General features: G+C 41.7%; 1 protein-coding gene across 1 annotated transcript in view; it reads right to left on the bottom strand.

The window, feature by feature from the left end:
- The window catches only part of DYNC1H1 (dynein cytoplasmic 1 heavy chain 1), a 44827-nt gene extending 32751 nt beyond the window's left edge, over positions 1-12076 (bottom strand). Inside the window, exons 1-18 of the mRNA XM_068160139.1 lie at positions 11772-12076; positions 9122-9209; positions 8330-8503; positions 7878-8133; positions 6808-6994; positions 6358-6629; positions 6016-6243; positions 4444-5520; positions 3975-4154; positions 3230-3379; positions 2823-2969; positions 2530-2670; positions 2215-2391; positions 1994-2104; positions 1792-1911; positions 1334-1573; positions 614-769; positions 142-255 (exon numbers count right to left, since the gene is read on the bottom strand). Of these exons, the coding sequence (XP_068016240.1) occupies positions 142-255; positions 614-769; positions 1334-1573; positions 1792-1911; positions 1994-2104; positions 2215-2391; positions 2530-2670; positions 2823-2969; positions 3230-3379; positions 3975-4154; positions 4444-5520; positions 6016-6243; positions 6358-6629; positions 6808-6994; positions 7878-8133; positions 8330-8503; positions 9122-9209; positions 11772-12042 (4089 nt within the window). The 5' untranslated portion in view covers positions 12043-12076. The remainder of the gene's footprint in view (positions 1-141; positions 256-613; positions 770-1333; positions 1574-1791; positions 1912-1993; positions 2105-2214; positions 2392-2529; positions 2671-2822; positions 2970-3229; positions 3380-3974; positions 4155-4443; positions 5521-6015; positions 6244-6357; positions 6630-6807; positions 6995-7877; positions 8134-8329; positions 8504-9121; positions 9210-11771) is intronic.
- Between the last annotated feature and the right edge of the window lie 5234 nt (positions 12077-17310).

The following is a 17310-nucleotide window of genomic DNA, read 5'->3' as shown; positions in this document are numbered from 1 at the left end:
CTTGTGTACCAGAAAAACGTAGTACTTGAACACTGAAAATTATCTGGAAAGTGACAACTGAGCATATCTATTTCAAGGTCTAATTCCTGACTGGCATATACTTGTGTAGGGACATTGTTTAAGTACACAGAAATGAAGTACCTTCCGAGGCTGTACCGAAACCCATGGCTGTTCTTTCATTTGATCAATCTGTTCCCAGACCTTGGAGAGTTCAGACCAGACACCTTTGAGATCCTGCAACTCTTCAAGGGCTACCTATAGTAAAGAATGAATCAAATATCAGCAGTTACTCCTAATATTTTCAAGTCATTAGCACAGGGGCACTAGACAGAGTACTTTTTAACACAACAAAGACCTTCAGATAGCTTGCCAATTCAACAGCAAGTGACACAGGTAAGATTTTTGTATCTCAGGTCATAGAATTGCTTCACGAGAATAAAACAGTCAAGGAAGAGATTACAGACAATCTCTTAAAGCTAGAGCAGCATAATGTGGAGATTGTGTCTTCACAGAAGTGCATCACAGGCTACAAGCTGCTCTCTTAAAGGAGAGAGAGATGCTATTGAAACATTTTTATCTGAAACTAAGAGGAAGTTGTGTGAGAATACTGCACCTGGACACGCTCTTCACTGCCACTGAGAAGTCCTGTATCTGTTAGTTCCAGAGCCTCCTTGGCCTTCGCACACTTCTCACGATCGTCCTTCAGCCTACCAAATTTTCCTTCGTAAATGGTAAGAGCTTGAAGAGCCTCTTCTGGACGAAGGTTTCCCTAAAGTTAGCATGGGATATATTAATCCAAAAATCATATAATCAAGTTGAAGTAAAGTTAAAAGCAAGGACTAAATATTGAATGTTGGTTTGCCTCATTTTTCCATTTCCAGTTTGCTGACAATAAGGTTTTTAGCTATACTGAATACCACTTTAGAGAAAAACAAAACAATCCAACCAAAACTAAAACGCTAAAAACCAGCCTGCTTCTGAATCCTCCTACGTGCATGATTCTGACATACCCTACATGCATCCCTTGTTCCGCACTAAGTTAGTAACTGAAGTCATCTTGCTTTTCACACCCAAGACATGCTTATGTTTTAAGGCTAAATTTCCCTCTACCAGCCCACCCCCCAAAATAATACTAATAAACAAACCAAAAAACCAAACCCCAAACCATACGTGAGCAAGTTATTACAGAACACTCAAAAGAAATTTTACCTCCATCTAAAATGGAAAACTGGGGGAAAAACAACAAAAAAAAAAAGCAGCAGCATATTAAACTAATTCTAAATGCAGAGAATATAACCCATTTGCTGAACAAGTGTTAATCATCACTACTTACTGTTACAGGCTTTGTTTTCTCCCAGTCTGTTAGCAAGTCAGTTGTTCGACTCTCCACTGCACGATCCTCTTGAACTATCTTCATCTGCAAATTTGCTACCTGCTGCTGAATGGCAGAATCCTTTCTACGCATGATGTCATTAAAGGCACCCCATTCTCCTTCAATGTTGTCAATGTACAGCCAAGAGGATGGGAACTGGAACCTTTGTTTCTCAAGCAAGCGCTGACCATTGCGATAAAGCTACAAGAGACAATGATTTCAAGTAAAAGATAAAATTAACTGGAGTTGCAAAGGTGAATACTCAACATATCTTAACAAGTTCTTGCTACAGTTAATAGGATTCCTCAAAATATGAAGTTCAAGCCTGTTCTACAGAGCACTTCAGTATCATGAAAATGTGTATTAAAGAGATAAGCCTGACATTTCCAGAAGTAAGAATCATAAGCAAGACAACATACCTCAACTTGCTTTTCAAATTGCTTGATTTTACGTTTCAAGGACTGCACATACGTGATGAATGTCACTGCATCTGATGTGCTAGCAGTGTCCACTGAATGCTGCTCCAGTTCTTGACGGGACTGTTTGGGGTACAAATTAGTGTTTTAGAAGTCTAGAACACCCAATTTGAAAGTGAAAAACTTTAATTTGGACTTGTCCTACCTTAGAAATCTGTGAATGAAACTCTGTCATATTCTGACCAAGCATTTGGCCAAACTTGCTGAGCACCTCCTTGTGCCAGGAATCGTACTTCAAGTTCACCTTTGATTGTACCTACAAGTGAGTAAAGTTACATAATGGTAATTTGTCGAACTTGATATGTTCTGTTATAAAGTCACTCTGAAATAATTAATCTATCACAAACAATAATTATAGTTTCTTACCTTGCCATAGTCTATGACAACGGGTCCAAATTCCTTTCTGGTTTCTGCATTGTCAAAAGTTCCTCTTGCTTTTCTTATCTGAACTAAAAGGGCTTGCCACTTATTCAAGTCTTCTCCAAGACGGTTGTATATGTTTTCAGCCTGCATATCCCACAGACACTGGTACTGCAGCCAAACCTAATTACGATATTTTACAAACACTCAGAATTTGCCCAGTGTATTCCAAAAGAATTTGTGTCTCTCAGTTCCCATGAAAACTGAGAGGAAAGCCCATGTACATTTTAGCTGCAGCATTATGCGGGGTCAGCCTCCTACCTTGACATACTGCTCCACTTCAGTCACAATTCCCATAACAGCAGAGTACGACTCCTCCAGAGCAGCAGGACCATCAGGCATCCTTGTCAATGCATTACGATAGAATTTCTCTTCTTCAGACAGCTCATAATGCACTCCGACCTAAGAGTCACAATTACATGTGTGATACACAGGCATTTCTAGCGCACTCATAGAACTGAATAGTCCCAGAGCAAAAAGCTAAGATACTGAGGGAAACGAACTGTGCAGGGAAAATAACTGCTCAGAGGTAGATACAGCTTCACTGTACTTACCTGGTATCTCTGACTCTGAATTCTTGGTAGTGACAGGATTACCATCTTCCAAGAAAACATTTCTTGATAAAGTTTGTATCTACACTCTTCAATTGGTGGATTCAAGTATATCACCTGGTTGGTTATTCGTAGTTCATGTACAATGTTCTGCAGACAGAGCAAACACTCAGTTTTACTTGCAGATGCTACTACATGCAGAAAAGAATTTCAGGCTTCAAGTAGCACACACATTTTCAACCAACCAACATGAATTTAAATGGGAGAAGGCAATTATTTCTCCAAAACCAGATGCAGAAGAACTACAGAAACCTCAAATTTAATTACTTCATTAATAATTGGAAAAACTAATATGGAATATAAAAGAATGTAGAAAATAAGCAACAAGAACAAACCACAACAAAACTTACTTTGATCTTGGGTTCACCACCAGGCTTATGGCTCACTTGAGGAGCATCTGTATCCATGTCAACTTCTGCTTTGTCATCTGCTTGTCCAAGAAGAACTTGGGTCCAGGCCCTTAGTCCAGCTTGCAAACGAACACCCAGGATTCTTTCAATCTAAAGAAAATAAGCCACACCGAAGGAAAAAGTTGCATATTCCCCCTTATCAACATATTCTGACACCAGGCACACTACAGTGTCTCAAAGAACAAAGCACTCATTCACTAAGTCATTAATGAGTGTCACGAGCTTTGGTAGATTATCACTAGGTATCAATTCGAAGTGTCTCTTGTCCTCACAAACTTTAATGACATTAAAATATTTTTAACTGCTCTGAAGTTACCCTAGTGTTCAATAACCTGAAATTTAACCCAATAGGCAAAAACAACCAACATAAAGGCAGTAAGTCTTTGCTATCAGCATGGCAAATTCTCACTACCCTTTCTCTACCTTGCTCCCCAGTACCATATAGGCAAACTGTATAATATTTTTCTCTTCAAAGGACAAAACTTCCCTTGAATGAATTATTCCCAAAAGTCAATGCTAAAACCAAAGAGGTCTTGGATCTTCTGCATAATGAAATTGCACTGAGGTTTTCAGAGAATAGGGAGAGTGATCCCTACATGACTACAAAGAGTGAGATGAAAACCTATCTTGCACCCAAATAAACCGCTTCCTCTAAATACGTATTACTCCTTAAGCTCAAACCTACCTCCATATCCAACTTATTGACCCAGATTGGCAAGTTTGAATATGAATGAAGATTTAAGTCATCCACAGCTTTCTGAACCCTGTTCAGGATTTCAGAGAAAGTCTTGTGATCATACATGCATGTTTCCAATGATCTCACTTCCAGGTCTATTTTCTCTTCAATAATGAGCAGATCGTCCACCTGAAATGGTTTAGGAAAAATGGGATGTTTAGTTTGACAGGTTAGATAGCAGTAACAATAATTATGCAGTAATGCTTAGTCAGTTCTATTTATTTGGATGGAGCAAACCTATCAATTTTAGTAGTACTAAAACATCCATTCAGCTGACCAATTTGTGCCAACTCAATCAGCTACTTGACCAAAACACTACAGAAGAGGTTAGTAACTATCCAATTCCTGTTTTGGTTAACCATCTGTTACTGAAGTATAAAACACAAAAATTTTTCAGAAGTTGAAAGACACAACCAACCTTTTCCTGGAAACTGAAGACGGTCTCGGCTAAGCGCTGTACGTATGGATCAAGTTTGTATGATTCCCACACAAGCGCAATTCCCTCCGCAATCAAAGCCTGCACCTCTTTCTTCAAGCCAGCAACCAGAAGCGAGATGGTGTTACGCTCTTCTACTTTCTCGCACGTCCGTTCATAGGTACGGACACTTTCAATGAGAGAAATTGCAAACGGATAGAGCTGGTTTGCTTGGTGAGCTTTGTTGACGATTGCGAGTGGGACACGGAAACCAAGCCACTTCAGGTTTCGGACTTCTTTTGACAGTGTAATTATTTCTGGGAGGAAGTTGACTTTCAGTTTCAGGACATTTCCAGTTCGGCCTCTAACACGAGTGCTTTCAATGGTGAAAATGCGACCAGACACACCAAGATTACGCTGCTGCACTTTCCTTGCCCAGTCATCAAAGATCTCCTGAGTGTTGAGTTTCATGCGGAAGCTATCTCCATCCTGCTTTAGCTTCTGACCTTCTACGTGGTTCTCCCAACCTTTGCCAAGGACATCCTCAACACGCTTCATGTAAGCGGTGAGCTGTCTGTCAATTTGTTTTGCCCAAATTATGGACCCAGAGACAGGAGGCAAGTCACGAACGTGACTCATTTTACAAGCCTGACTCTGTGGGTACTGTACTTTAAATTTGTCATGAAGAGACTCGATATCATCTTTCACACGCTGGATCAGCTGTGTTTGATACTCACGAATGGCACCACGAATGTGAGGTCTGACAAACAAGGCATTAAACCGAGAGAAGATTCTGAACATCTCATTGGCATTCTTTGCTGTACCTAGCTGGTCTCTCAAACGGGCAGTTATTCTTGTTTCAACTCTATCAATTCTTTCATCGTATCGTTTCATTGCTGCCTCCCAGGCTTCAGTACCTTCTTTGGAAACATCTAACCCATCTACTTCCTTAACATTCTCGTAAGCAAGATTGACTTCTTCAATTGCATTAGCATCTGCAGCATCAAAAAGGACTTCTGCTACTTTCATATCCTGTGGTTCAGGCACCTCTCCTTGATTTTGCTGGGCAACAGCAGTTACCTGCATCACAATCACAGTTTAGTAAGTTGGATGCTTCAAAATTTTGCAAATAGCTACACACAGTCTGTTCTAACAAGCATTGCAAAATCCCTCTGCAAATTAGTACCAAATCCTTGAACTTTCAGATATTTAAGTTTAGATTTAAGTAGGAATAGGGAAACACTGTTACTTTACAAACTTCCACTACTGTGCAGCATAATCTCATTTTCCAGTGTGGTTTAGCCAAGATCAAGTATTTACAGACTTATTAATCTTCTCTGTGTTATGTCTTGACTTACTGTAACTCTTAACAAGAGCATGGTCATGCAGCATGCAATGTATGTCAGAATTAAAACTAAGCCTATTAGCAAGGTTCAAAACTCTAGACCAGTTTTGGAAACAGACAGCAAAATCGAACATTACATTAGTTTTGTGTTCATAACTTTTTAAAGCAACAGTAAACACTCTTGGAGTTGAATTCTTGAAGCCATGCAAAATTTCATCCAAGAATATTACCTGAGGTCTCAAGACTCTTACAATGACTGCCCTCAGCTGCTCATGCTGACGTCTGAATTTCCTCATCTGATCAAGACGACCTTGAAGTTTCCTATGAGCAGGATTGATACGCCACACCATCTTCAGGTTTTCTTCCCTTTTTCTTTTCACAATGTCTCTCAGCAGAACCTGCAGCTTCTCATACTCATCATCCCAGGTTTGGAATACTTCAAAACATGCAACCATTACCTAAAGAGAGTTTCAAAATAGGGGCTTTAGCTCCCAAACAAAATGCCTCCTGAAAGTCACGGAATTATTCAATGTAATAATACAGTCACCAGTATCACAAACCCATGAACATACCTTTTCAAATTCTTCATAGGCGACATGCATCAGTTTTCTGGTTCCCAATACTTTAAGTAGTTGAGAGCTCAGATCCCTTGAAATAGCCTCCACTAAACGCAATGCCCTTTGGATTGGGTATTTTGTGTTTCTGATTTTTCTCAAATGGGTGAATATTGCAACAAGGGCCTGCCTTATTTTGTCCAGCTCAGTAGCAGACAGCAAGTCATTCAGTGGAAAGTCTTTCATCAGTGGATTATAGTCATTCACAGTTTCCAGAGCCTGTTTTAGACCTAAATGTAATAAAAAATGATTTTTAGTAGCTTTCCCTTTCATCAATCAAACCTCTAGATTTAACTAGATTGAGGTTACTATAAACAGCATTATTCTTTGTACCACAATGCTGATGTTTTTAACAGCTTAAGTTCCAGTATGGCCTTTCTGAAAAGTTTTATTGAACACACACTTTACCTGTGTCTGTATCAAAGCTGACAGTTGCATGGAAACGTTTGCCATGCTTTAAAATATCCAGAGTCAGAAGAACTTCTGGGCTTTCACGTTTTTCCTGAATGCGATACAAAGCCCGTTCCAGATTTAACCAGAAGCTTATCTCCTGTAATGCAGTGCCTGACGCAGGATCTCGATCTAATTTTGTCACCTTTTAAGTAATAAAGACAGAGGGAAGGGAGGGAGAAATGCCTTAACTGACATGTTTCAACTGTAAAACTTGTTATGTGTTTCAATTACATTTAGTAACAGAGCATCTGCTAGGTTTTACCAAACCAAACTCAGACATTGGCACTCATTCAGTGAGAAATTAGGAACTGCAGTGCACTAAGACTCAAAGTTTAATTCCAGTGGTCCTAAAGGTCAGTTCCAGGACCTTCATATACTGTCTTTAGCACAGCCTAAAAAGTCACCTGTCCACTTTCCTCATCAGCAAGTATCTGTATTCTGGTTAATGACAGATATGACAGGCAAGAAATCACACACTTTATCACGCACTGTTCCACGAGCAGTATGTGTTCACTGTGCCCACAGAGGGAAAAAAGCCAGAATACTAACTGCAGTGTTATTTTGAGCAGCAGAATTCTTTTGAAATTAACATATAGGGGTGCAAGAGATAACAAGATAGGACTAGAGTAACTGTTCTGAAATGGTGGTGGATGCACCTGAGGAAGTAATAAAACAAACTACCAAGACTTGTTTCTCTCAATCTCCTATAATGGTTTGAAGAACAGATAAAAAATTCACAAGGTCACTGCCACTTACTTGAGAGTACCTCTGTTACAACAGAGATAAAACAGTCATGCTCTCAGATACTTGCAGAACGGTATAGACTAGACTCCAAATTCAGACTATGCTTAGTCTAGACTAGAACTGCTTTGTCTAATTTACACTAGTGTATCTGGTGACTCAGCAAAATGGTGTCTTATTTTCAGAGTATCCTGCATGGAACAGCATTTTACCAGTCCAGCTGTGAAAAAGATAAATAGTACTACAAAGAAGTTATTTTCACAGTCTGATTTTTTATTTTTCACCTTTTGTATCTCTCTAATCCAGCGGTTGACTCCAGACTGTAGCTGATTGAGGAACAATGGATCCTCAGCCTTCTCTCCAAAATCTGTAACCTTTGGTTTTTCTCCACGCTCATAGCACTGCTTGGCAACATTAGTAATGGTTGCATGAATTGGCAGACTAATCTCTGGAATTTCAATATTCTGCTGCAGATGCAACAGGCCCATTTCAAGTTCTGCAATCTTTTTCTCAACTGAAGGAGCCATCTTATCTCCATCCCTGGAAAACACACAGATATTTCCAAGTAAGATGCCAAAATAAAACTCAGGTATGATACATTTAAGCCATCAAAATGGCTTCCTAGGGTTAGCCACAGCATTACATGCAAATGTGTACTAAAACAATTTCACATGACTTGCCTTGAACAGTGACTTTAATTCATAAGTAGAGAAGTACAGTATTTATACTGAATTACCTGTCTGCCTTGCCAGATTCTCTGATGTAGGACTTGAAATAAGGAGCAACAGCATTGCTAATGAAAGAGTGTAGTGTTTCATATGGAGAATCTTCACTGAGAGTGAGCACTCTCAGTTGGGAAGACACTGGCTTGTCAGCATCAATCACTGGTGTACGCTTAATGAACGCTAGGCTGCAGAACAGAAAAGAGAATTATCAATTCAACCTGACAAACTGAAGTAACATAACAGCTTTAATGTGACTGCAAGTTTAGGTCACAGGAATCAAATGCTAACCTGCATAATCATACTTTATAATCTCTCCTCTGAGAGACTTGAGCAATAAATACATCTTTAGAGTTCACTAATCAGCCAAACACGGCTATCAGTAAGGACTCTGTAGTATGGACACACTAAAGAGGCACATGCCTTATGAGGCTTCAGAATCAAATACTTACTGCATACTACTTCATATACTAGTGTTTGTCACATTACGGTAAGTGACAAACACATAAGAGACAGACATAACCAAAGATTATTGAACTCAAATTGTGTATGTTACATTTGCAAGTATGCCAAATTAGTAAGACTTTGTTTCATTAATACCAGCTGGAAGTCCTAAGTCCATTCCTTTCAGCCTCCTGACACACCCTGTTATATCAGAGCCTCCACCTTGAAAAGCTATTGCCTCACTTGAATAAAAACACTGCACGAAGTACTGGATAAACCGGAGGTACACTTGTAGGCAAATGCGCTTGTGTAGGTTTTGCATTCGTAGGGTAGAAATGTCAAGATCTATTTCACTAACTCACCTATTTGACTTTATTCCATAATGAATGTCAGTGCTGATACTGTAGGAAATGAACTCTTTTTCTTCTTCTCCTTCATCTCCCACATCCTCTGTAAAAAATACACTATGTAAGAATTACTTTACTTCTAGGACACCTGGCACAGATTCTCAACTATCATCTGCTATTAATGGACTATTTCTTAACCTTTAATTTCTACACCAACTCAACTAAATGATGTTAAGCTTAGCTTTTCAACGTCCCTCAGATGCAGAGTAGGTTCATTGTTTTCTAACCAAAACTCCATTAACATTTTTAGTTTGCTAGAAAACAAACAAAAATTTAAAAATATTACAACAAAAGAATTATAGCTCACATTCTGGGAGGGAAATCTGCTGCAGTACAGAATGTGCATGCATTTGTAGAGAGATGCTGCCAAGACAACTACACTCTAGACAGAACAATGCAGCTGTTTAATGTTTCTGATAAAGGCTGCTTTGTATTTTCAGACTTTTTTTTGAAAGGGATTTGATAATGAAGTCTCTGAACAACAAAATCTCCTGACAAAACAAAAAACCAAGCCATGGCAAGTACTCCTGCATTACCACAGCCAATGTATCACAGATGATGTAATTGCTGGGGATGCAGGCAGTTGTGCTGCAATGCAGTGATTTCAGTGCAGAAGGTTACTCCCTGTTGGGGACACACATTCTGGCTGGATACATTACAGTGGAATCTCATCCTGCTCTTAATTAATTTAGCACTTCATGAGATACAGCCTTAGGTGTCTTATTTGTGATCCCAAGCACCAGAAGCCTGGTCACAGAACACTGCACTAAACACCACTGGAACACATATGAAAGCTGTTGGTAGGCTGTGCGTTTAGTGATACCACACAGCTTTCATTAGTCAGAAACATGGCTTCTCTTTCACTGCCTTTGTAATCAGTAATTTACTTCGTGCTCTCTAGCCCACGCATAGGTTTCAATAATAACGTTGTTTTCAACAGTGTCAGAGAAATCAGTATCTTCATACGCTGCTAGAGGTTGTGAATTTGAAGACTGTCTGTCAAGCAGAAAATCCACTCTTGTCAAGTAACTGCTATTAAACCAGAAGACATCAATGGAAATGTTTTCTGCCCACAGCAAATGAATGTTTAGCTTCTAAAATACACAAGCATCTCTATTTTTAACCAGACACATATAACAGCATCTATGCAACAAGCCAAAGAAAAATTTTAAAATTACCTACAGAGCCTATTACCATTCAATGTATTTCCTTTAAATCTTGTTAAACACTGTATCACGAATTCATAAAGATCGGGTGTTTTTTCCCCTCTAGGAAAACTGTCTCCAACTTTGGAAGGGGAAGTTTGATAATCAGCAAACACAGGTGTAAGATTAAACAAACCCCAGAATATTTAAGGAAAGGAACACCTTAAGTACACAGTGAATAGCCAGCAACTTCTTCAGAGTGCAGCAACCTCAGAGCACATATTCACTATCTTACACTGCATCTACTGACACGTTAAGTAATGTGATATGAAGTATATTAAAATTTGACTTGCATCTACAGAGACTGAACCAACAGCATATGAGCAGCAGAGATCAAGAAGTTCAATATTAAACATTTTGCAAGCTCAGACTGGCAAGTGTGTAGACATGTACAGGCTCCATGTTTTGTTTAATAGTAAAATATAGTATATCATAAATAGAAGTATAGTGAAAGTCTGTGTTGCTAACGAAGCTAAGTTGTATTTGGTTATTGTCCATTTGGCTGGATTCTGTGACGGTGAATGACTATGCAGCTACAGAATTTCTGACAATAAAAAGACATTTTTTAAGTAAGTAAGACAATAATAGCAGCATATAAAAAAGAAGGATATTTGCCAAGTCTGAGTGTCAATTTACCCATAGTATTTAATGTAGCATTTGAGGAAGCTTCTGAAAATCTCAAGCAGCATGGCCACCAGGCTTTGCCATCTAAACAAAGCCACCGCAAGGTCTACATCCTCATTTCTTATCTGTAGAGTCTTGCTAATCAACCATAGAACAATGCTTTTTACAAACAGATTCGGGTTTTGGGTTTGGTTTGTTTTTAATTCGCCAGGGTCCGAAGATTCATTTGTGTTCGGTTTCAGACCAGTTCTGCACCTTGCCAGGGAGGTCACTTCCCAGCAGAAAGAAGGCCGCAGCAGGAAATGCCTGCAGCCTGCTGACGAAGCGTTTTCACTGCCTTTCCCTGCAGGACCGGCTAGAGTCTCACCCCAAAAGCACCTGAGCCCCCATCCAGTTCACAGCCTCTCTCATGCAAGTCCCGAGATCGCCGAGCATCGTCAGCTCAGGCCCCAGACCCGGAGAACAAATAGCGGGGCAGGCGGGATCCGCCCGTTGATGCCGGCTCTTGCGGCCCCGGCCACCGCCCCTGCATCACACCCAGGCCCGCAGGATGGCGCGGAAGCAGAGCAGCCGTCCCCAGCTCTCCATCCCGCAGTGCGGCAGGTCGGCGCCTCCCCGGCCGGGACCGTACGTGAGGCGAGAGAACCGAAAGTCCCACGGCGGGCGGGGGAGCGCAGCGGCGCGCGCGCCCCTCCCACCCGGCGGCAGCTCGAAGCAGACAGCGGCGCCACCGCCGCCATTTTGACAGCGCGGCAGCCGCCCGTCTCTCGTCTCACCTTTGAGGGTGGAGCGCTCCACCAGGACTGTGTGGACCTGCGGGTCGGAGAGGAACTTGCGCATATGCTCCACGGCGCCCTTCTCCTCCAGTGCTGCTTCCAGCACCGCCGGGGCTTCGCCGCCATCCTCCAGCAGCAGCGGCACCAGCTTGCGCAGGTGCTTCTGCAGCACCGACACATCGGCCACGTTCTGCACCGCCGAGCCCGACACCTCCATGCCGCTTTCCTCGCTGCCGGGGCCGCCGCCCCCACCGCCACCGGAGTCGGACATGCCGAGGCAGAGACGCGGGCAAACGCGCCACGCTCCGCCCGCTCAGCCACCGCCCCAGCACTGACCCGCCCGCTCTGTCGCCGCAGGGGAGCTTGGGAAAGGCAGTCCGTCACGCCCCCTGCCGCCGGGCCGGAGGGGCGGATCCTGGTAGCGGCGCGATTTCACCCGCCTCCCGGCAGCCTACGCTCCGCGCGGCGGCTCTCATCCTGCGGCGCCCAGGGTTAGGGTGGTGGCTCCGCGGCAATGCGACCACACTGCAGCCATACCCGGGCAGCGGGCGGCTTCCCAGCCTCCGCCCCTATGTAACGAATGTTTAGTCGAGTAGTTTCTTCAGGAAGGAGAAAGAGCGGTAACAGAGCGCCAGGAGAAAGGCAACCGGAACCCGGCGTCACCTCCTGCCCCCAGCCTGGATAAGATCTGTTCTGATACTGCTGTCCCGTGACCCGGAAGAGAAAGCAGTCCTAGGGGTCATTTGTCCAAGTAAGAGAAAATGTTTAATTCATATGGAAAATAAACCCAGAAGCCAGGTGGTCCAAATTATATCTTTCCAACCGCACCATCCGGGGCAGATGACAGTCGGCCTCTCTTCAGTGAACAGCAAACCCCGACCTCTTAACCTTGGGTGCTTTATAGACCCCACTCACCTAGCTAACCCTGCTCTTTAACGAATGCAGCATCCGAACCCTTAATCCATCATTTGTGAGACGGTTTTCCAAAGCAGAGCACGTTAAGAACAGAGGAGGGACTGAAAGCACAGCAGTGAAGAGGGAACTTGTCTTTCAGAATCTCCATTAAAAGAATAAAAATCTTTAAAGCTCTTTTATACCTGCCATATACGTACCTGCCACATCCCAGTGTGTACATTTGACTGATCTGAGGTACGAGTTCATCTCACTGATGCAAGCATGGACAATGCTGGGCCTTCTTGCCCAAACTACTCCCCCCTGCCCCTTCCCCCAGGCCTGGCTGGCATACAAATGTGCCTGGTAGAGAGGAGGTACAAATGAAAGTTCAGAGCAACTCCACTGAGCCCTAAGAAGCACTCTGGCACTGAAAATGCCACTTTTTGTTCATATGGAGATGGAGAAGGGCATCTCATCCAAACCAGAAAAACAAGAAAACAAATCACACAAAAGTACCTCTGAAGCCCATATGCATCTCCTCAGGTGGATACCCAGGCAAACAAAACAAGTCCCTCAGACCCAAAACTACTGCACAAGAAGGAAATTGGAGTAGGATATCCTGCCTGACAAAAGAGGTCCTGACCTGTAAAGCCACTACACAAGTGCAGCTCAGCCTTAAAACATGTATGTCCAGCTAGGATACAAAGAATCCAGAAAGCTCAGCTAGTTAACTCAGTCATTTCTACTGCGAAAAAAGCATGCCTCTGCTTAAGGGGTTTAGGAGTCCAGTATAACATTGAAAAAACCCACTGATTACTTAAGTAATTAGAAATCTCAAACCTTCTTATCTGTAGGGAAAATTATCTGTTCAGCAGCTGAGTTCCAACCAGAAGCACCAGAACTGATAGAGATGGCTCACCAAAAACCAATCAAAATTATTTCACCTACCCCAAGCCTTCTTAGAAAGGTAGGGTTTTTTTGCTGACAAATATTGGTACTCATCTGAATATTCTGTTCACAGAATATAGCCACTGAAATAGTGTTTAATACAGCATTCACCTATTTCCATTTCCCAAAGTCTTGTTTGCTCACACCCTATCATTCTTCTGCATGCAGGTTGTTTCATATGAAAAACCAAACGGAACTAGGCTGTCTGAACTCCCAGGCTACCCCATATCTAGTCCTGCCTGTCTGAATTCCAGTGGGGGAAAAATTCATAGAATGGTTTGGGTTGGAAGGGACCTCCAAAGGTCATCTAGTCCAACTCCCCCACCCCCCAGTGAGAGCAGGGATATCCTCTAGTGGATCAGGCTGCTCAGAGCCTTGTTGAGCCTGACCTTGAGTATCTCCAGAGATGGGCCTCAACTACCTCCCGAGCAAGCTGTTGCAGTGTTTCACCACCCTCATGGTAAAGAGATCATTCTTAAAATCCTATCTAAAGCTACTCTTCTCTAATTCCAAATCACTGCAAGCCTCATCCTATCACTACAGGCCTTTAGAAACAGTACCTCTCCAGGATTCTTGTAGGTCCCCTTCAGGTAATGGAAGGCTGCATTAAGTCTCACCAGAGCCTTCTCTTCAGGCTGAATGCCAGTTCCATCAGCCTGTTCTAATAGGAGAGGTGTTCCAGCCCTCCAATCATTTTGGTGGCCTTCCTCTGGACCCACTCTATTAGGTCTACGTCCTTCCGGTGTGGAAAGCTACAAAGCTGGACGCAGTACTCCAAGTGAGGTCTTACCAGATGTCTTTCTTACATCCATGTATTAATTGTCAGTACAGGATAAGCACCCAATAAACAGAAAACCAGGTAACATGCTGGTCTTCAAGATATTCATGAAATGGGTGTTGATAATACTCTTGTACAACCTAGATATGTCTCAGGTGTAGCTTGGCATGTCTTAGCTCGAACAATGGTTCCAAGTGCTCGCATGATCATTCTTCTAAACAGCCATCAAAATGTCACAATTTTTTTCTATCTTACAAAGCAAGATGTAGTATTTCATTACTCTAAACTTTCTGCCAGGAAAAAGATAAGGAAAATATGGAATTCAGAAGAAAGCAGGACATAAGACAGGAAATAAGATTTCAATTATATACATTGATGCTGAACTGCAGAGGAAGTAGGATCAATGCACCCCAACAAGTCTAATCTTACTTGTAGGTTTTAAGATCATAAATACTCTATGTGCAACATGTCTTTATGGTGTAAAGAGCAAGTCTAGGATCTGATATTTAAATGCTAGGCTACTTGTAACTTAAAGCCAGTGATGTAAGGTACTTTGTATACTTTTCATCACTTCAGCTTCATCTACTGGGCCAAAGGGAGCGGGAGGAGGATGTTGTAAATTAGAAGAAAAAGAAGCAAAGATACAGTAGCTTTTTGCGTAAGTTCTCATGTCTGGTTAAAGCCTACAGAGAGAAAAGGCTTTAGCTTGCCCAGTCATGGCACGAGCAAAAAGTAGTTTGTCTTGATCTGGATCTAGCTGATTATGATTGTTCTTTTCTCGGATACACAAATGATGTGGCCTTTCTCCCAGGTATGTGAGAAGCCATTGAAATTAACCATCCAAAGGGCAAGATTGCCAATATGACACATTTTCCTTGTAATTTAACTAAAAGCAAGTATTTCAGAGAATCAGAGTGAGAACTAGGACTTGCTGCTGGCAAATGCCATACAACATACAAAGAAAAACTTCTGCACAAATTATAAAAGAAAACTTCACGGATAAAGAGAAAGACAGAAGGCACTTTTCTCCTCTGTTTGGTAGTATTTGAGATCAAAACCAAAGCAAACCCCCCCAAAGTAATAACAATCAGAGCAAGTCACTTGCTTTCTTGTCTTGAATCTTCTTGTGCCTCAATTGCTGGACTACTAGGAAAATTACTATGGCAAGGCCTTCATGCTAGCATGAACTTCCTTCTTGTGGTCTTCTGGATCACAAAAACACACAAAATAGCCTGAGGCACTGATGTGAATAACCCTTCTTCCCCTTGTAGCAACACTGAAGTGCTCTTCTCCTCTCAACACCATAGGGCTGTTGCTTATCAAACTTCATGTTTTGTGTGTGCATTCCCCAACTTGTGCAGGAGTGAAAACAGTTCCAGTATGACTGGGTTCAGAGAAAGCCAGCTACAGTCAAGCTGCTCTTCAATTATGTGAGAAAGGAACAGTGCATAATCTTCTTTAGCTCCACAATAAATTGTCCCTTGGGATATTTTTCATACACAATTTTTAACTACATCAGTTCTACTTCATAAGGTAAAGTCTGCTCAAGCCAAGTCTCATCACATAAAAAACTCACTATAATCCAGGGAGACAATAATATGGTAATTAGAATGGCACTTCATAACTAGCTATGTGCAGTCAGTCTCCAGAGTCACAAACAATAAGACCAAGACCCAAGGAGCAGAAACACTCCACTTCTACGTGAGTGGTCCATAACAGGGTTCTGAACACCACCTGAGATAACCTGGGATCACAGCTCTCTCTTCTAAGTACATTTGTAAGGTACTAAAAATAGTCTTCACAAAGCAAGCCAGCAAACCTCCAAACACAGGCAGAGCTGTGCTACACTGGCACTCTCCTTTCCACCTCTAAAAGGCTAGCCAAATCAGCAACGCCAAAAAAAGGTGTGTGGCCAAAGCCCCTTAGAGAGAAAAGGACTGAAATTCACTTCTTGAACATGCTTGCAAGCCAGCAAGATATTTATACAGAAAAAAAAATGCCATTACTGGCAGTACTTCAAAACATACTTTGTGAGGTACTTGACACTAATTTCAGAAACTGAATCCTCAATTGTTTCAGCAGCAAGGTTTTGATTTATGAGTAAGCTTAGGAGTGCATATGATGATTTCTGAGCTCATTGCAAAAAACCCTACTTTCAGTATGCAAATGCTTCACTTATAGCTCAAACCTTATATAAGTCAGAAGGCAAATACTGATCCCTCTTTCTCAAACTCCCTTCCACTTGCAAACCCAACAGTACTGGAAGTCAGCTTTATATGAATAATTTTCTTAGTTCTTTGAAGATGTTTATGGATTTCAGAGGGAAGACAATTCCTACTGCAGATATGAGTTTCCCACATCCTTGCTCCCTGACTACATACCAGCTGCCATAATCTAATCCCTCATTTTATGGCTACTTTGCTTGAACCCTATCAATACAGAAGCGCTACAGGTGAAAATACCATGGCATGAAAGGTGTGCTGTTTGTATTTGCAGACTGGAGATCTATCAAATTCTTTTCAGTACTGACAGTTGGTCTGACAGTTAAGTCTGCTCTTCCTAATGCATATCTACGACTTGTCTTTTTACTAATGGCCTTTCCATAAATGTTTTCTTTTGTGAAATTTAGGATTCTGCAAAAAATGATATTTTGACCACATCCACAAAAGCCCTGTGCTAAATCTAGTTCCGTGATGAGCAAGTAAAATTCACATGTTCTTTATTTGTCCATATAATACATCATCATCATCTTTTTTTTCAGTTTTAAAATTAGATAAAAGCATATGAAATGGCAGGTGTATGAAGTTCTTCAGAAACAATGCCAGAACAAAAAAAAAATGGAATTACAAAAGTTAAAAAATATGTAGGTACATTTGAACTTAACATTTCACTAACGCATAATGTTACAGATATTGTCTA

Source organism: Melanerpes formicivorus, unplaced genomic scaffold, assembly GCF_026170545.1.
Source record: "Melanerpes formicivorus ecotype bairdi unplaced genomic scaffold, bMelFor1.0.p_v2 SCAF_48, whole genome shotgun sequence".
In the NCBI taxonomy this organism is placed as follows: domain Eukaryota; kingdom Metazoa; phylum Chordata; class Aves; order Piciformes; family Picidae; genus Melanerpes; species Melanerpes formicivorus.
Note: the sequence above shows the minus strand (reverse complement) of the source record. Positions and strands in the feature narration are given on the sequence as shown.